Source organism: Cebus imitator, unplaced genomic scaffold, assembly GCF_001604975.1.
Source record: "Cebus imitator isolate Cc_AM_T3 unplaced genomic scaffold, Cebus_imitator-1.0 Scaffold110, whole genome shotgun sequence".
In the NCBI taxonomy this organism is placed as follows: Eukaryota; Metazoa; Chordata; class Mammalia; order Primates; family Cebidae; genus Cebus; species Cebus imitator.
In genome coordinates, this window is record NW_016107425.1 from 4,514,121 (window position 1) to 4,534,876 (window position 20,756).

The 20,756-nt window shown below is 40.4% G+C and overlaps 1 protein-coding gene and 1 non-coding gene across 7 annotated transcripts in view; both read right to left on the bottom strand.

Annotated features, from left to right (window-relative positions):
• Window positions 1–302: 302 nt before the first annotated feature.
• The window catches only part of WIPF1 (WAS/WASL interacting protein family member 1), a 121,886-nt gene continuing 101,432 nt past the window's right edge, over window positions 303–20,756 (bottom strand). For 4 of the 6 annotated variants that reach the window (XM_017538258.2, XM_037741913.1, XM_017538257.2 and 1 more), the window contains 5 exons: window positions 16,252–16,434; window positions 12,781–13,539; window positions 8,357–8,569; window positions 7,522–7,635; window positions 303–3,352 (listed from right to left, as the gene is read on the bottom strand). In XM_017538258.2, coding sequence (XP_017393747.1) covers window positions 3,297–3,352; window positions 7,522–7,635; window positions 8,357–8,569; window positions 12,781–13,539; window positions 16,252–16,434 — 1,325 coding nt within the window. In that variant the 3' untranslated portion in view covers window positions 303–3,296. Of the gene's footprint in view, window positions 3,353–7,521; window positions 7,636–8,356; window positions 8,570–12,780; window positions 13,540–16,251; window positions 17,062–20,756 lie in introns of those variants that run through there. The other 2 variants (XM_037741912.1, XM_037741914.1) reach the window with 2 other exon arrangements.
• Window positions 6,662–6,724, bottom strand: LOC119472642. Its single transcript, XR_005201799.1, has one exon. It is a non-coding gene; the product is annotated as a U7 small nuclear RNA (small nuclear RNA).

The window sequence follows — 20,756 nt, forward strand, 5'->3', positions numbered from 1 at the left end:
CCTGTATTTATCAGCAACCATGCCAGTCTTTGTAATTTCATCTTCCTTCGCTTCTACCATCCATCTTTACCTCCTAAGTGGAAACATCTACCTCAAATAAATAGATTTTGACTAAGATGCAGATTCTCAGAAAAGATGGGATTAGCAAGTAGGTGCAATGAATATTTACTTACTCATACAAACCTTTTTTTTTTTGTCTTTCTTTTCCACAGTATAAAACAGAAAACAGATACTTGTGGTTTTTTTTTTTTTTTTTTTTGGTTTATATTTACATAAGCAGTATTTAAAAGAAAAACCACCAGTTGACACCATATCATTCTGCTTTTATTTATTGTCTGGCTAACTTACAAAGATCCAGATGTCTAGGGTAGTCTCTATGCTACCATTTACATTATCCTGATGACACAGATACCAAAATGTGTCTGTTTACATAGTGCATGGTATGAAAATTTTTTTTTCTTCCTCTAGAGTTCTTGACTATAAGGAGGGAAAAATTAATTTCATGCCAACATTTTTTTTGGGAACTTTAACAATCATCCCATTTCTGCTACTAAAATAAACAAAACTTGTATTACAATTTAAAATATAAAGACCTAACAGTTTTTACAAATATGCAAACAATCTGCTACTTAGACATAAAAAAACTTGATTTCTTTTAAATCACAAAGTAAGGCACCATTGGATTATTAAACATTTTTCTTGGCTTTTACTAAATAAAATGCATAGTGAAATAAATACTGAACACTGAGTTTTAATACTGCAATACATTTCAATATAAAATAATAGGTGAATGTTAAAATACCGTATTACATATTGAATACATTTATCTGGAAATTTTATGGAAAAAACACACATGTAAGCTCTGATTTCAGGGAAGAAAATATTCATTTTTGTGATTTTCCATAGTTTAAGATTTTACCACAGAACTTATTCAAAGTTTTAGATGCAACTAGGTTGCAAACTTTAAAAGAAAGGGTGTAGGTGTATTAAAGAAACATTCACTTAAAAAATACAGACTAAAACATCTCTATTCCAGACGAATGGCAACTTTGGGCTCTGACTCTGTTTCAGATTTAGAATGGTACCGGCAAAGTTGAGATATATAAAGGAATTGTCCAATTCTTACTACCACTTATAAAATTCAGACCCACTTTCTTTGGGTCAGACTTTTCTTTGCCATAGTTTCTAGGAAGGGAAAACGCCATCTTTTGTGAAGTGGGTCATTTGGCTTTATCATAAGGATGTTTTTCACTGTTGAAATCAGATCAAAGAATTCCAAACAAATGATGCTGCTAAATTACCAAAATGCTAGAGATTAAAAATTTTTTTTAAACCAACACTTGGCCAAGCTTGTTACACCTTACTATTTCTTGACTCTCTTTGAGTAAAAAGCCCAAATGACTGTATGGAAGACAGATGAATGGTAAAGCAGAGAGGAAACACATTCTCTAATGTACTAAATCTAGGACTTTGGCCAGGAAGTTATAAAAATATAATATATTCAAATCAGTAACTTCATAATTTATTAGACATCCCATTTATTAGAACTCTTAAGTTCTTTTTCTTTTATATAAATGAAACATTTATTTTATAAATAGAAATGCATCTTTCAGGATTTTCTTTGGGTTGGTTTCTTGTTAGCATCTCCCAGTAATACATGAATAACACACTGAAACCATGATACAATGTTTAGGTAGATATACATATACATATGTGGTCATGTGTTTTTAAAAACAAGTAACGGTAATTTTAAACATAACCATATAAAATATCTAAGTGGAAATATTTTTTCCCCTACTCTATAGCTAGATTTAAAATCTCAGAAAAAGTGTAAACAAAATCATATAAAAAAAGGCAAGGCTGGCCCTTCCCTATGATCCTTTAGTGGAGATGTACTTGCATAGATCCTAGACAAATAATGCAAAACAGATTCCCTCCAATTTCTACCAGGAATTCCACTAGCAATCTCCCTAATTTGCTCCACCCTTACGTAAGCATCAGATTTAGATTTTTAGAGTTTTGCCCACCAACTCAAATCTGTTCCCTCTTCCATGTTTCTGATTTGATACCTTTCCCTGACTTTCTTCCCCTCCTACCAAACCTTCCTAGTCTCTCCCAGCCTCAGGAGCTTGCTCAGCCGGAGAGGAACAAAAGCTGCTTCCAATTCACAAGGCACAAGTCCAACTGACAAGTGAGCGTGTGGGCCAGCTGGTTCTGAGCCCGGAAGCCCTGACAGGCTTTCTGTTTCTTTCCAATGGCTTTATTCCACATGACCTTAGTAAACTGTACTCCATCAGTTTTGACCTTGGTACCGTGAAGCAACACTTGTATACAGATATTAAGGGAAGAGAGAAAATAAGGGAGCAAAATCGAAGGTCGAACTGTCTGTTAAACAAGGTGCTGGGTCCTAATTTTATTTTTAGTTGCCTCTTGAATCGCTCAAGCTCATCTTGCCTTTTTTTGTTTTTGAAACAAGAGGTTTCTGCACTAGCTTCCATCTTCCAGACTCGTGCTAATACGGTAGCCACCAGCCACATGTGGCTACTGAGCACTTAAAAATGTGACTAGTCTGAATGGAGATGTGCTGTAAGTATAAAATATACTCTGGATTTTGAAGATTTAGTACCAAGAAAGAATATAAAATATCTCATTAAAATTTTTATGTTGATTACAGGTTGAAATATTTTGGATGTCTAGGGTTAAATAAAATATTAACTTCACTTGTTTAAAATATACTAGAAATTTAAAAATTGCATCTGGGGCTCACATTATATTTCTATCGGACAGCTCTGTCCTAGAGCCGAGCTCAGACTGCTGAAGGTTGGACATCCTGTGACTGTAAAAGTTTCCTGTGAAACTCAGCAACTTGCTTAGGTGGTTTGTGGTTCATGGACATAGGAGGCCAAGCATGCGAAAAAGGAAAGGAGAAAACAGCTCTCAGGGACTTTAATAATTACAGTCTGTAGCAAATAAGCAGTGAATGTCTGAATTTGGTTGGTCGAAAGCAGAGATGCAATTCATCTCTGCCTATTTCCACAAAAGCCCATCGACCCAGGCAGCCAGCACAGGCCGGCTACAGCTGAAGCAAGCAATAGACTGGAGAATAAACACAATATGAAAAGCTAGGTGCATTTCTTACCGATTCCCACCCCACACAAACATATTCCCACTTACCCTCCCACCTTTCTTCCTACCCATAAGAGGGGCACAAGGGAAGAAGCGCGGAGGAGGGTGTGCAGTTCTTCGATAGCAACAGAAGCAGCTCTTGAGCTCGGGTAGAGGAGAGCAGGCAAAGATCACCTCGGGATGGGAGGGAGTGGTGGAGCACCCCTTTCTCTTCGGTTGGATCCACCTTGGTGAAAAAAGACAAAATAGAATTTTGGTTAGAAAGCTAATGTTATCACCATGGAAACTCGAGCATGGTGGCAACAGGTATCCACTACCTCATCCCGACGACCAGGGCCATCAGCTACCTGGCATATGTTGTGGATGAGAAGTGAGAGGTGAAAATAAGCAAGTAGTGTTCTGAATACACATTATGGTGGATGATCCATCACTGGCTCCCAAGTACTTGCACAAAGTTAAAAAATCATTTTCTTTTTATCATATAGTGTGTGTTGATTATGGATTCAGAAAATTCGGATGAGTAAAAACAAAACAAAGAACTCACCCGTTCCTCCACCACCCAGAGATAACCAATTATGTGTCTATTTTTAACTTAGAAACAGTTCCCCTTTTTCTTCCAGAAATAAGGTCATATGGTCAGTTTGAACATTTTCAAAGGCATTACTCTTTGCAAAGATTATTAACGACAGACTGCATTCCAAAATATGAGTATACTACCAGTCTATCTAGTCAATTCCCTTTTGTTGGGCATTTAGGTATCTTTTACTTTTTAAACAAAGCTTTTCTGACAGTAGCCATCCTAATGGGTGTAAAGTTGTATATCACTGTAGTTTTATTTGCAGTTCCCTAAAGGTTGGTGATGTTGAGCATCTTTTCAAGTACTCTGTCAATGTGTTCTTTTAAAAGTTATTCATGGCTAGGTGCGGCGGCTCACACCTGTAATCCCAGCACTTTGGGAGGCTGAGGAGGGAGGATGGCTTGAGCTCAGGAATTAGAGACCAGCCTGTGGAACATGGCAAAACCCCATCTCCACAAAAATTATCCAAGCATGTTGGTGCGCGCCTGTCCCATAGTCCCAGCTACCTGGGAGGCTGTGGTGGGAGGATCACCCAAACCTCAGAGGTCAAGGCTGTAATGAGCCAAGATTTCACCACCGCACTCCAGCCTGGGTGACAAAGTGAGACCCCGTCTCAAAAACCAAACAAAAACAAAAACCAAGCTATTCATGGGCTATGAGACCACTGTACTAGGCTTAAAACCCATTCACATTTAAACAAAATTCATTTACTACACAAACATTTGTTGAGGATTTCACAGGTGTTCGGCATGAGGTCAGGTGCTCAGATGCTGTAAGCAGGTCTGCCTGGGGCACGTGTCAATCAGGTAGGTCTGCTCCAACCACTGCTCTGAGACTCAGTGGGCTGGCACTGGCAGATTCCTCAGTAGGCATCTTGACAGTGACCCTAGTAGTCCACTCAGGGATTTCTGAGAAAGAATCAAATTTCTGAGCAAGGAAAGGAACACTGAGAGAGGTGCCTCTTCCTCTCAGCATCCCAACCAAATATTTTCTTGGGCAAGCATCCGAGAAAAGACTCATCTGGATGTAAACCAGACAGCTATCATGGAGCCTCGGCCATCAACTGACCCGCCACAAGTGGTTAGTAGAATGAGGGCTGGCCTTGTCCAAAGCTGTAATTAGAGGGCACTCTGAGTGCACTACGTACTGCGCAGGGCTGTCTGGGTGTGCTCTCAGGCTGTGCGCTGGGAGGCTGAGGCAGCTGCAGGAGCAGAAGAAAACTTGGTACTTGACAGCACCTTATTTATTTTTGTTGGATGATCTATTATCATTATAAAATACTAAATGCCTAATGCTGGAAATATTTAAGGCAAATCTACAGAAAATTTTAGAAGACAGTGGAAATTAATTCACCAATTTAAAAACTACGTTTAGGCTAGGCGTGGTGGCTCACGGCGGTAATCCCAGTGCTTTGGGGAGCTAAGGGAGGGGGAACTACTTGAGACCAGGAGCTCAAGACCAGCCTGGGCGACAAAGAGCTATCCTGTCTCTACAAGAAAATTTTAATTTTAATTTAATTTTATTTTTTTCAGACAGAGTCTCGCTCTGTTGCTCAGGCTGGAGTGCAGTGGTGCAATCTCGGCTCACCACAACCTCTGCCTCCCAGGTTCAAGCAATTCCCCTGCTTTAGCCTCCGGGGTAGTTGGGATTACAGGCGTGCACCACCATATCCCGCTAATTTTTGTATTTTTTTAGTGGAGACAGAGTTTCACCATGTTGGTCATGCTGGTCTCAAACTCCTGACCTCGTGATCCGCTTGCCTTGGCCTCCCAAAATGCTGGGATTACAGGTGTGAGCCACCGCACCTGGCCAAGAAAATTTTTAAAAAGAAATACTTGAAAATGCCCTTTATGTTTCAGGCTCTGTGCCTCTCAAGGAAGATGCAATAATGAGCAGGACACAGTTCTAGTCCTATGTTGCCTACTTGAGTCTTAAAGGAGGATGGGGGAAAAATATGCTTAGCTATTACCTTCAAAATCTAGAGAGTGCAGGGAAGATGGTCTGTTACTGATTTAAAAATGCAAATAATATTTAGAATAAGAAGCTTATAAGAAGTCAGCAAAAATATTTAGAATCTATATGAACAACTCCTTAAAGTAAATTCATTTATTGGTGCCGAAGAAGGAAGAAGGGCTGTACTCTTATCAAAACAGAAGCCCTTCTTCTGGTGAACACACACAGACACACACACACAAACACACGCACACATGCACACGCACACACAGCATTCAAAGATATTTGTCTCATGTGAAAACATACTTTTCACTAAAAATTCCAATCATCAACTCTTACACAATAATTTTATTACAGCTATACCTCTTTATTAAGTATTGTCTGTGAATGCAGTCTTCCACATAAACAGATTTTTTCCAGGAATTAAAGTTTTCCTTTTAAGCAGTAGTATTCTGTTTCCTTCTAGCATTTGTCCGTGGAAATTCTCCTATATTTTCTAACTCTTTAAATTTTTCTACAGAGGCACAAAGCACAGTTTGACTCAATTCATTTAATCCCATTTAACCCAACAGAAACACGTGGTGTTGTCCTGTGCTGCGACACACAGCGCAGCCTTGTTCCTATCTCCTCCTCTGCCCTGGGACTGCCATCTGTCACTTCTCTCTCATGGTAGTGATTTTGCTTCTCACCAGTCTTAACTTTAGCTGTTATTAATCTCCTATAAGGTTGGGAACCGACCAACCAAAAATTACTTTCAACTGTGTTAGGAAAGAATCAGTAAGCTCTGAGTACGTGTAAGACACTCTGCTAGGGAGTGAGGCCATGGCAAGGGGTGTTGTGACAGGTATTTGACTTGCTTGCTTATGTTTCCTCTATTTCTGGTTTGGGAATTCGGCTCTGAGGCTAAGGCTGCCACGAACCTAAGCCTCATCGGTGACATATGCATATTTCATGCTAATTCTTTCTTAGTTGTGTATATTTATTGTGTTTTTTAAAGTAAATTTAAGAGACTGTCCAGCAAAACCCTGGAAAGCCTGCTAGACAAATTCCAAAAGAGCTGTAACACTTCCTATGCATTTACTTTTATGAAATTCCAGTCTGTCTATTTTCCCTTCTTGTTCACATTTCTTTTTCAATGGAGGAAAAGCAATTTACTTCTTTATGGTAGCATTACCTACATTAGCAGAACAACAGAAATAATTTAAATGTCCATGGGAATGGTAAGTTACTATATGCAGAAATAAAAACCGTGTGATAACATGGACACTGTTTACTAAGCAACGTTATGTAAGCCCCGCCACCAAAAAACTGTTCTCTGTCATTATAACTACATAAAAAATCAGAATTATATGGATAAAAAATTGGGACAAGAATCTGATAAAATGAAAATATCTATTATGTGGAGAGATTATAGATATATTTAAATTTTCATGTAATGCTCTGTAAAGCTATGATTGTACTACATTTGAAAGATCAAGGCAGTTACAGGAAATTTTTGTTGTAATTAATCAGGCACATGCCAATTTCAAAACTAGAAGGAATAGGAGATGTCTCTACTTGTGCTGTCTCAGGAAGATGAAAATGAAGGAAGACTGTCTAAAGAAGCAAAATAATAAAATTTAATACTAGCAAACCACAGTATTTTCAGCTTGTAATGAACAAATTAAAATAACTGTTCCTCATATGCATTCTGGGTACCTGAAATTTCCTCACTGCTCTGGAAGGGGGATTTACTAGAATGTAGATGGTTCCAAAGGGCTCTCTACCCCACTCCAGGCAATAGCCTGGATTTTCTATACAGCCCAGGATTTTCTATTCAGGCTATTCAAGCATGAATCTTCAAAAACCTTGGCAGAAATACTCACTCCGGCTTTCATTTCTTGCCAATTTACTGGGATAACTTTTGGTCGTTGGTACATATGGCTCTGGAGGTGGCAAATCGGAAATCGGATGGAAGTAGAATCTGCTTTCCCACTCATCTGGGGGGAGAAACAAGCAGTATCTTCAGTGACAGACAATCTGCTATGAAGATTTACATAATGAAAGGCACAGAATGAACCAGAGAGAACCACAGACATCAGTGCTAGTTTTTATGCCTAGAAGTTTACAGAAAAGCTGGAAGTGCTACAAAGATCATGGATTAGTACACTGATATATATATATATACACATATAATCTCAGGCCTGCAAATCAAAGCAAAGTGGTTTTTAATGACAGTGATGATTGACTAATCCTTCTTAGGAGCTGGGGGCTAAGGTATGGGACACCTTTTTCTGTACCAGCAGGCCCAGGAATAACTGGGACCACTCTGATAACAATGGCAGAGATAGGTGGCATAGCAGGTAAGAGCCATTGGGCTTCTTACCCATAGTGAACTGTTTAGAAATGTACATAATAAGAAGGCAAGCTATAAAGAGGTTCTTTTCCGAATCCTTGAATCTCTGTAAAGTTAACTAAAACGAAACTCAAAGAACAGATCAGAGAAAAATGATCCGCCATTTTGGGAACTGGGGAAGGGAGATTACTATTTTTAATTTGAAATCAATGGTGGGCCTTAGAATGGTTAGACAGTTGGATCAGTGCAATGGAGTGGATAACGATGGAACAAGAAATTAAACTCAAACAAGCAAACCACACATACAAACAGATTTACTATTTAGTTGCTGTCCTATAGCTTAGGGAGCTGGGACAACACCTCACCTTCACATGGAGAGTCTTGGTAGCCATTTCTAATAGATGTTGCTGGTGGAGGTTGGGGAGGTGCCCCAGCACTGGGCCTGTCAGGAGGAAGGGGAGGCCTGGGTCCACTCCTGGGACTATCTACTCCACTCCTGGACGGCAACTGAGGGGTGGCAGGCAGGGCCCGAGACGTGCTACCGTTTCTGTTTATTGGAGGAGGTGGTGGGAGGGGGCCTGGAGCAAAAGAAGACACTTAGTGTAGAACCTTCCATCTACATTCCATTACAGTGGTCACCAACAGTGTAAGCCTGATGGGGACCTGCCAGATACATGCCCTTTAACTAGGGTGGAGATTTTCTAAGAGATTTAGCTGGGGAATGAGTAAACACACAGAAACACAAAAATGCACTTGTGTATTCATATATATGAAAACAAGTGCATACTGATAGCTAAACGGCTGTTTTGGCTTTGGGTTTGCACTGAGATTGGAGATGGCACAATGAAATTGAAAACAGGTGAAAATCTGTTTATACTGACAACCATATAATTAAAAAAATTTTATAATCCTTTAAAGAGCTATTGAACTAATCACTGTGACATGAAATAATTCTTAAAAAAGAATAGGATAGTTATGAAATTATTTTAGGTCTTCAGAAGAACAAAGTTCTTTAAATGCACAGTTTTGTTGTTAATTACACAAGCAAGTTTCTGTGATGCATATGATCTGTTTCCAGGCAGAAGTGGCATCAGGAAACCAAACGCCAGTCATCCTGAGAGCAGGAGTTCCTCCTTGGTTCTTTCTCTTTGGGGAGGCAGATGAACACAGGGAGTGACAAACAACTAACCAACATCCATGGCTATAAATGCTAATGTGAGTTCTGACCCTGAGCAAGCTGGTACCCTATGGAACTTGGTTTCCTAGCTATAAAAGAGTGCCAGATGGTCACCTGTCTTATAGCACTGCTGCCAGAAAAAAACAGTGAAAACACAAATAAAAAAATACGATGGAAGTATTTGAAACCATTTTTTAAAATGTAGCAGTATGGTATAACCTTAAGTTTTTAAGTTCCTAAAGAAAAATTCAAAGTAAATTACTTTTGGTAATACAAAAGGAAACCATCTTGCTTTTCCTGTCCTCCAAATGCAGCGGCTATTTGAGTAGTAAGTAAATTAAAAAAACAAAACCCAAAACTTGAGCATTTTCCAATGTAAATCAAAATGGCCTTAGTTATTATTCTTGATCTTCGGCAGTGTTCCACTTGTAAGATGCTGAATTTTATGTGAATACAATGTCTTATGGTGCTATAAATAAATATCTTATTAGCTGTAGATTCAGAATCCAATTAGGAACCTTAAATTGAACAACCTGCCCACTGTAGATATCCCTGACAGAAAGTCTTGGCTCAAACATTTTACGACGGTGGGAGGCACTGCCTAGCCCTGGTTGGTCTCTCAAGGAGTCTTCAGTGACTCACCTGGTAGTGGTTACTTATTACCCTATCTGCTTGTCATTGCTGGAGTCCCAGGCAGCAAGAGTTGATTGAGGAAAGTATCTCATTTGCTGTGGGTTTAAGTTCATTGGTGATACCACCACACAACTGTCACTACATGCAAACTCCACTTCCAGTATGATGGGGCCCTGTACAATGTAAGTTGATCAACTTCATCTCCTTTTCTTTTTTTTTTTTGAGACAGAGTTTTGCTCTTGTCGCCCAGGCTGGAGTCCAGTGATGTGATCTTGGCTCACTGCAATCTCCGCCTCCCGGGTTCAAGCAATTCTCCTGCCTCAGCCTCCTGAGTAGCTGGGATTACAGGCATGCACCACCACGCCCAGCTAATTTTGTATTTTTAGTAGAGATGGGGTTTCACCATATTGGTCAGGCTGGTCTCGAACTCTCCACCTCAGGTGATCTGCCTGACTCTGCCTCCCAAAGTGTTGGGATTACAAGTGTGAGCCACTGTGCCCGGCCTCTTTTTCTTTTTAAAGTAAATGGTCATGTTCATGTTCCTAACTCTCCAACCCCATGGCTTCCTGCTCCAAATTCTGGCAAGCACAGGAGAAAAGATGTCTATTTCCCACTGGCAGAATAACAGAAATGATTATTTATTGAATATAACTACAGGCCAGGAAATAAGATAACGACTATACATGCTTGTCTCATTAAATTCTTACAACAATCCTAAGACGAACAGGGATAGAAGACAAGGCCTCAGAAATTTTGGAACCTTAAAAAGCTCATCAGGAGGCTGGGGGGAGGAGAGAATCTGACTCCAAATCTGTCAGATTCCAAGGCCCACTCCCATAATAATGAAGCCAAACCACTCAAAATACCGAGGGCCTTTGATGAACTCTTATATGCTCCTTGTGGGAGTGTAAATTGGTAAAAAATTTCTGGAAGGCAATTTGGCAGTACCTATGAAATCCATAGTTTACTATGCACACTCACTGACCCAGAAATTCCACTTATAGGAATTCGTCCGAAGGAAACACAGAGATATGTACACATATTTTGCTACAAAAATGTATCACTACATTATCTGCAAGAGGAAAAATCTAGAGATGGCCCATATGACCAAGTGAGGGGATTGGTTAAATAAATCAAGGTACATTTGTAGGATTTAATATTAGGTAGCTGTTAAAAGACAGGCTGTAGAAGAATAATCATAGCAGCAAACATTAATGAGATACTGTTAAATAAAAAGCAAATTAGCAACAATATATGTAGCATGATACCAAGTTTGTAAAACTGTACATTATATGCATTTTAAAAAGACTGAAAGGACACATGAAAAGAATGTTATCAATGATTATTTCTGGATGGTGGTAGTAGATTACAGATAATTTTAATTTTCTTTATATTTTTCAGTATTTCTATAATAAGTATGACTTACATAATCAAATGAAATAATAAATGTTATATGTCAATGCCTATCATATTTTGGGGAAGATTTAATCTGCTGACTCATCCATTTGGTAGGGCCAACGCACAACAGTTTCAAGGTGTGGTTCTCAAATTCTGCTGCACACTATAATCACTGCGGAGCTTTTAAATATCCTGATTCCCAGTCTGCATCCCAGACCAATTACACCAGAGACTCTGGGAAGGGCCACAGGCATTTGTGGTTTTTAAAGCTCCCTAAGTGATTCCAGTATGTAAGCAAGTTTAAAGAATGGTGATTCTAGGCCTGGCGCGGTGGCTCCTGCCTGTAACCCCAGGACTTTGGGAGGCCGAGGTTGGTGGATCATGAGGTAAGGAGATCAAGACCATCTGGCTAACACGATGAAACTCCGTCTCTACTAAAAATATATATAAAAAAGTAGCCAGGTGTGGTAGTATGTATCTGTAGTCCCAGTTACTAAGGAGGCTGAGGCAGGAGAATCACTTGAACCTGGGAGGCAGAGGTTGCAATGAGCTGAGATCACACCACTGCACTCCAGCCTGGGTGATGGAGCAAGACTCTGTTTCAAAAAAAGAAAAAAAAAAAGGTGATTATGAAGTTCCTAAGGTCACAGTGTCTAAGGTCTGTTATCTCTGCATAAAGGAAAGAAATGCCCCATTTCCAGACATGATAAGGTCTGTATGATGAGATTAAATTTTACAAGGAGACAGTCCTACAGAGTTCATCCATAACCACTGTAAAATGAATTAAGTAAGTGTATTCTACTAAAAATGCCTATTGTAATTGAGAGAGAGGTCAAACTCTAGGCAATCCTCGCATTTCCTTTTATACTCTGAAAGTTTGTCTCTGAGATCAAGGTTTCTCAACTGTGGACGGGGGCATTGGAAGGGTCTCAGATGGGCTTCAGCAGACCCTCCAAGCCATGCGATAGCAAGTGAATTTTGAGTTTAGGCCTGAGCATTTTTGTGAAGATAAAGTCTATATCTTTATTTGATTCTCCAAGGGATTTCTGTACCAGAGATGTTAACAAAGAGCAAAATGGACTTTTTTAAACATCTGTCTTTAATGAGCAGAGAAATGGCCTCAAAGCCTGACGCATGAAGAGAGAAATACAGGAGAAGTTCATTAGCTCTTGAAGAACTGCCCCTGTCGTTGGAATAACGGAGCCCTCCTGCAGGAGGTGGGAACTTATTTTCCCAATTAAGCCCGCAGAAATTCTCTCTAGGGAGGCAGGGTAGTAGACTGGCAAGTAGACTTCCCAGATGGAGGATTAACGTGCCTCTTCTTTATTAACCAGCTCATGGCCGTTTAACTTTATTGGCTAGTGTCCTCATCTCTACAACACCAACAGAAATGTTGGTCTCACTTTCCTCAGAGGTTTACATGAGGTCATGACCACATGTGTCGCAAGCTACTTTAAAAGCACAAAGCAGTCTGAGAGTTGACTTGTGCATGCTTTTGTTAGACTATCTTGACTGACAGGATTACTGGAACATTTGGGCGGGTTGGGTTTTGGGAACAACTCACCCCACGTCTTGTCATACCTGATCGGCCTGGTGGGTCCCTCACTGGAGGTGGGGGTCTCTCGCTGGGTGGGGGAGGAAGAGGACCTGAACGTCCTGGCGAAGGTAAGGGGGGTGTGGACGAAGTGAGGGACAGATTTCGCTGTGGGAGTCTTGGGATTTCGTCACTGCCGCTGGAACTTGGAGGCAGGGGAGGAGGCCCAGGCCGGCTGGGAGGTGGCGGCGGAGGTGGGGCCTGTGAGGAGGGGGAAGGCCGCGGAGTGGAAGGCACTGGAGGCTTGTTGTTTTGAGGGGGAGGAGGGGGAACCGCTTCCCTGTGGATGGAGGGCCTGTTGCCCACTGGAGGAGGTGGCGGAGGGGGTTTGTCATCCAAGGCCCTGCTGGGGGTAGGTGGCAGGGGAGGCCGGTTGGAGAAGGGAGAGGAGGACTGACGCATTGAGCCTCCTCCCAAAGCAGCGCCACGGTTTCCAGGGAAAGGAGGAGGAGTGGGCCCGGGGCTGGGCTGCCTGGGGCCTCCGGGCACTAGTGGGGACCCCCGGTTGTACAGACTTGACTGAATGGGTCTTGGAGTACTAGGTACTGGAGGGGGAATGCTATCGGGTTTTGAGCCCACATCGGGCCTCGGGGGTGGCATTCGGTTCCTCTGAGGCTCTGGGGGACCACTTCTGTGGCCTGAAGAAGGCACTGGAAACCTCCCTGGGCCACTTGGGGGCGAAAAAGGTTTGGCAGATGTGGATTTTCCTCCTGGTGGCAAAACTGGTGGTCGGCTTCCTCCAGAATCTGAAGAACAGGAAAACAAACGTCCAGTTAGGAAATCGGGAACCCTAAAGAAATCAGCAAGCTAGAGTCTGTTCCCAGCAACTGGAAGTCCCTTCCTCAGGGGGCTATAAAATACAGGAAACTATTATTTATATCATATGGGTTTTGTGTGGTCCTTCCTGGGAGCAGGAAATAGACCACAGCTCTATTTACCTGCTAGTCCCAAGTTCTACAGCCCAACAGCTTTCAAAAGGATTCTGGAAAGCTCTATTAGCATTATGTATGGACAAAAGCCAGGATGGAACGGGTGAGGGTTCTGGTGAGGTCCCTGTTCATTACGAGAAGCCAAGAACAAGACGGCATGAGTAGAATCATGATTTTCATTTTTTCCAGTCACCATCTCTGTCTCTCAGCTTTGATCTCCCAGTTTTGAAAGTCAGCTGCCTCAGGTGAAAAAATTAATTATCCCAATGAAAATCTCCATATGCGAGGTTTTATCTAGTCCCTTTGAAGAAAAATGCCCAAGAAAAGGTGGAAAAATATAAGGAAAGAGTTATGACTGCAATAAGAAAAAACTAAGAAAAGAAAAACAAACCATCAGATGAAGTTTAATTGGAAGAGTCGACACCAGTGGATGGAATTCATCTACAAAGAATTAGGCAGCTACACAACTTTTTTCTCACCAGGTCAACCTCTGCTTCAATATTGGCAGGACAGAACAATCCTATAACTGCTCTGCTTCAACAAGGGAGAAACTAAAGAGGGAACTGAAGAGATGGAAAATTTCAAACCACCATCCCACAATCTCTTGGAACTCAAGGAAATTCTGAAAAAAAGAAAAAAAATCTACCCTTCAGTTATGAGTTAATAAATCTACTAAATAATTCTGAGCACTTGCTATGCACCTGCCATTAATCTAGAGGCTAGAGACAGAGGAGTAGACAGTAGAAAAGGTTCTGTATTCCTGTAGTTTACATTCTTGTAGGGGGAGAAAAACAATAAACCAGGAAATACTTTCAGATAATTATATGTACTAAAAAGACACTAAAATAGGCCGATGAAATCAAGAGAGCTTGGAGAGGCCAGGGTACATGGAGTGGCTGGGGAAAGCTTTTCTGAGAATGTGACATGTGAGCTGAGGCTTGACAAGGAGTTGGTCATGGAAAGATGAGGATGACCAGCACCTCAGCCCAGGGGCCAGCAGGTGCAAAGCCCCAGAGGTGGGAAAGAGCTTCAAGTTAAAAAACAGAGGCCCGTATGCCGGGGACACAGTGAGAATGGGAGAGATCCATGGGAAGTAGAGCCTGAGCGGTCAGCAGGGGTGAGTGACAGAAGGGGTTCCGATCTTATCTAAGGCATAGGAAGAAGCATTTGGACAGATTTATACAATGGGATATCATGAACTGAAGAGAAAACTTTTTTTTGTTTATTTTTGTTTTGAGACAGGCTCTCCTCTATTGCCCAGGCTGGAGTGCAGTGGTGCGATCATGGCTCACTGCAGCTTCAACTTCCCAGGCTCAGGCAATCCTCCCACCTCAGCCTCCCGAGTAGCTGGGGCTATAGGCAATAGCAACTGTGCCTACTAATTTTTTGTGTTTTTCAGTAGAGACAGGAATTTGCCATGTTGCCTAGGCTAGTCTTGAACTTTTGGGCTTCAGCAATCTGCCTGCCTTGACCTCCCAAAGTGCTAGGATTATAGGTGTGTGCCACCATGCCAGGCCCATTTTATTATTTTATTTTTCTTTGTCTTTTGCCTTAATTTCTTCACCTGCTGTTAAAGTACTGAATGTATACATTTATCAGCTGCCTTAAGGATTTAAATCCTTTTGGTGAATTTTAAATAAATAAATTTAAATTTAAACGGTGGTCCAGCAAGACAGAGCCTCTCATGTGATTGAGTTTCTCTCTAGATTTGGACCATTCAGTGATAAAGTAATAGGCTAACCCTGAGGGTTCAGTGACTCTATGTTCACGTAAATGTGAGAATTTCATACTTTCCCAGAGGACATCTTATAAAAGGTCTTAGAAAATTCTTCTAACATGATCAACATTCCAAAAACAGTCTTAAGGTAAAATTTCTTGAGTTTCTGTAGTAGTCAGGAGAGAGCCTCATGCTCTCTGCAAAGTTTTTTTATTAGGCATTCATGAACAAGTTCAGCGTTTCTCTACAATCAGGTTCACAGACACTCCTGAAGGACTCATGTCCATGGCTCCCTGCAGATACTCCTGAGAACCACTGGCACTGAAATAGCAAATGTCTGTCTTGCAAAACAGTTTCAGATTTAGTGAGATTTGTAATCATATTCCACAAGACGTGCTCCCTAGTGTTTGAAAAGAAGCTTACAAGCATTGACTCTACTAGACAGCTGGACTACCTCACAATGAAAGCTGAATCTGCCAGGTCACCAGGCTGATTTCCGGGCCCAGTAAGTTCTGTTTGCTTCTCCCTTTTCTTTCTAAAGGGTATTCCAGCTAACCCTTTAGAAAAGTGAAAAAAAAGTACAGATTACCCCCAAAGACACTGGGTGAAAATTTCATAGTTCTATGGAGCTGTCTGATCCTGGTTAATAATAATAATAAAGCCTAAATTAAGTCTCTTATGAAACAGCGGTAATATTTCAAACAATGTACAGTATTTTAATAAGGGCAAAGAGCCTTAGAGGTTATGACCAGCCTCCAAACTGCCAAACTGCCTCATCTTCAGTTACTCAGAGAGAAGGAAACTCTCCTTACCATTATCCCTGTTGGCCGTGGATCTCAGCTTCGGCATTCCAGCCTGGAACAATCCTCCCAGACCTGGAGGTCCACCCCCTCCAAAACTTCCACTGCCTCCGCCACCACCTCCTCTGCCAAATCCACCACCTCCACCAAAGCCGCTACCACCACCACCACCTCCAGCTCCAGCTCCTTTAGGTTCTGCAGAAGAAGAAACACCCGTCACAGTACGCTTCCGGGTCTGGCCCAGGTAAACCATAAAGCAACAGTACAACAGGGAGCTGGCTGGCTCTGGGACTCTGGTGGACAACTGGGATTTCTTCATTACAATGCAGGATTTTAAGAATTCCCTCAGCGCAGTCAGAACTGCCTGCTCCAGGCAGTCCCAGGCCCCGTGGTGTAAGAAGTGAAAATAAAGGATGATTTGTCCCCAAGCTCCCCACTTGACTGGCTGCCACATGGGTCAATATCTATTTGTTCTGTATCCTAAGATTTGGCAAATAGAAGGATCTCCAGGCCAGGCACAGTGGCTCACACCTGTACTCTCAGCACTATGGAAGCTGAGGTGGGAGGATCACTTGTGCTGGGGAGGTCAAGGCTGCAGGGAGCCAAGATTGCACCACTGCACTCCGGCCTGGGTGACAGAGCAAGACCCTGTCTCAAAAAAAAAAAAGAAAGAAGGTCCTGAGGGAGAAGGAGATATCATAAAATGTGAGAAGAAAGGAAAGAGTTAATAAGAGAAGAAAATAAAATATCCCATAATTTTATAAATAAATAAATATCTAGGCTGGGCATGGTCGCTCACACCTATAATCCCAGCACTTTGGGAGGCTGATTGGAGGACAGCTTGGCCCCCAGGAGTTTGAGATCAGCCTGGGCAACAAAGTGAGACCTTGTCTCCACAAAAATAAAAAATTTAGCCAGGCATGGTGGTGCACACCTGTAGTCCCAGCTACTTAGGAGGCCGAGGTGAGAGGATCACTTGAACCCATTGAGGCTGCAGTGAGCTATGCTTGCGCCACTTCACTCCAGCAATAAAACAAGCAAAAAACCAAGCAAATATCCACTATTGAGTTATACTTTTTCCAGACAGTATTTTTCATTGTATGTGTTTTTTCTTAAAATTAAGAATGAATTCACTATGCAGTTTTAAGCCTGCTTTTTTCATTTAACACTTTGTTAGCGCTTCTTGTGTCACAATACTCTTTTAAAACATGAGTTTAAAGGATTGTATTGTAGAACATGAATGTATTCCATTTGTTTAGCTACTCATTTGATGGCCCTTTAGATTGCTATTAATTTTTTAACATCATGAAGCCCAACAGTAGGCTTTAGGTAATTTAAACATTCTTTGCGATTTGAGAGGGTATGAAGATTTTGTTTTATTTTGAATTTATCTGCAAAAAATTGTGAAAGATTTTGATGGGAAGCAAATAAACAAGCAAACAAACAAAAAGATTACTGAGCATTCTGTCTAGTCTTCTGGGTTACTTTCCATTGTCTTTGAGCTACAGTATTATCAGTCTGAAAGGTATAGAAAATTGACCTTAATGCAATGGTATTTGTCCAAGAAAGTGCAAATTAGTTGTGTTCAAGAAATGCTAATACCCTCTTTAAAAAAATTATCTCTTAACAATTTATGTATGTATGCATGTTTGTATTCATGAGCTTAAACATTATTTAAAGTCCTCTCCCCAAAAAACTATGTTGAGTCTTTGATAAACAGTATATAAAATCTACAAATTAATTTGGGAGAACTGATACTTTTATAATATTTAGACTTTACATTTGGAGACGTGGTATATTTTCCCATTTATTCATGTCTTCTGAATTTTTTGGCAAAGTTTTTTAGTTTTCATGATCTACATTACACATGCTTTTTGTTAACGTTACTTCAAATGTATTTTTGTTTGCTGAAACTGTGAAAGGGATTTTTTTTCCATTACATTTTGTAATTGGTTATTTTTGGTGCCAGGAAATTATATTTAATACCTAATGAGCCACTTTGCTATATTTTCTAAATTAAAATTTACTAAAAATTTATTATCTTGCATTTTCTAGTATGCATGGGGTCTTCAAATAATAAAGATTTTGCCTCCTTTAAGAGTTGTATGTCTTATTTCTGTTTCATATAATTACTTTGATGGGTAAATTTCCATAACAATGTAAATTATTAATGTTGTTAAAGGCAACCGTGCTCTGATTTTAATGAGAATGCCTCTGATGTTTTCAAAGTTAATATGAATTATTGGTTTGAAATAGGTTTTTCCCCTTTCTAAATATTCAGTCGATTAATCCTTCTATTTTAGGTTTACAAGAATTTCTTATAGCATGGAATTTTATGAAATGCCTATTCGAGATCTACTGAGACAATTATATGGTCTTTTTTATTTGATATGATGGATAGGCTTCCTAATGTTAAAAATGGGATAGGCTGGGTGCAATGGCTCACGCCTGTAATCGCAACACTTTGGGAGGCCACAGCGGGTGGATGGCTTGAGCTCAGAAGTTCAGGACCAGCATGAGCAATAATGGTGAGACTCCCATCTCTACAAAAAATACAAAAAATGAGCCAGATGTGGTGGTGCACCTGTAGTCCCAGCTAGTTGGGGGGCTGAGGTGGGAGGATCCCTTGAGCTTGGGAGGTCAAGGATGCCGTGAGCTGTGTTCATACCACAGTACTCCAGCCTGGGTGACAAGACAAGATCCTGTCTCAAAAAGAAAAAAAAAAAAAAAAAGGAAAAAAAAAAAAAACAATACAAAAAAAAAAAAAAAAAAAAAAAAAAGGAAACAAAAAAGCAGATAAACCCTGGTGTTGGTGAATTATTCTGGTAACATTCGATTGGTTTAGATTTGGTTTTTTTGTATTTTAGTTTTCTCTTATCTATGATGATGAGTGGTCCATGGTAGGATTTCTTAATTACTAACATTTTGGGTCAGATAATTCTTTGTTCTGGGTGGCTATCCTGTTCTTTACAGCATGTTTACAGCATCCCTGGCCTCTACCCACTAGATGTCAGTAGCAGCCCTCCCTGTGCCCCCAAAGTCGTGACTAAAAATGTCTTCAGACATTGCCACATATCCCCTGGGATGCAAAAATCACCCCCAGTTGAAAACCACTAATGTACGGCTTTCTTTTTTTGTATGTGCTGCCTTTGTCAAGTTTTGACGTTAGGATAATGCCAATTTCCTTATAATTATTAGATAGCTTTTCATCTCTTAATATGTTGGGGAATGACTTATATAGCATTTGAATTAGCTGTTTCTTAAAATTTGAAAGAATCTGCTAATAAAACCATCTGGTTCCAAAGCTTTTTGGAGAGAAAGTAATTTAATAAAGTTTTCATTTTTTCCCTTGCTCATTGAGGCTTCCTGGATAAATTTTAATAAACACTTTAAAATCTTAAAATGTTTTAGCACATATTTTTATTACACTACTTTAATTTTGGAAAATCTGCTTTGAGTCTCTTATTTTATCTGCTTTCTGAATTCTACTTTTATTCATTTTTATTTCCTTTTTTTCTCGATTAGGTTTATCATAAATTTGTATTAGTTCTGTATCTTTTCCAGGTGCGGAGCTTCCTAGAATGCTTATGGTAGCTCTGCTGTGGAAGAAATAATCTGATAAGTACTGATAAGCATTACTTTACCTAGCAGGATAAATCATATAAAACTAACAATTTCTAGAAGTGTATGCAAAATTGTTACCATATAAAATTTAAAATTTTTGCTATTAACATTGCCCTTGCCATTCAAACACTATTCATTGATGAATGACACATTTTGGAATACTGCACTTACACAGGACACATTTATACTGTATTGAAACTTCAGAGGCACTCTTGCACAATCAGACATCATCCATTAGTGTTCTTAACCTGTAACATCTGTCTGTCCTTCAGAAAGAGAAGCTAAAGTTGAGGACGGTTAACTGGCTCCTGACTATTTCTTTAGTAACTAAACTGCAGGACAGGGCTGAGTTTGGGAGTTATCACACATAACCATGGTCAACATTTTGACATATAGCCCAGGGAATTTCACATGCAAACAGACACAAAACCATGGATAAACACTGCTGCTTGCACAGAGCTTGTGACAGCAGGATAGCTGTCCAGTTAAGTGCGTGGACAGGGCCTGCGCTGGACTGGATCTTCCTTCTACCAAGGAAAGCAAATTATTAAACATCATGGAAGTGAGAAGGACTAACACTATTTCCACTAAATGACAGAAGTGGACCTTGAAGAATACAATGGGTTTCCACTAGCGGATTCAGGAATGGGTCTACACTGTCCAGTCTCCTTCAGCAGAGCCCTAGGCTCCCTCTTTTAGTGGGGAGGACCAAAGGCCTCTGTCCTAGAGGTCAGCAGCAGCTCTAGCCTCATACCAGGGACCATGATTTAGATGACTATTGGAGGGCTGAAAGATTAGAGGGATTATATTATAACCACCTTCATTTTGTGCACATTTGGACTTACAAGTTAGACTATGTTAAGAGTTAAATACCTTAGTTTCTTTCTTTCTTT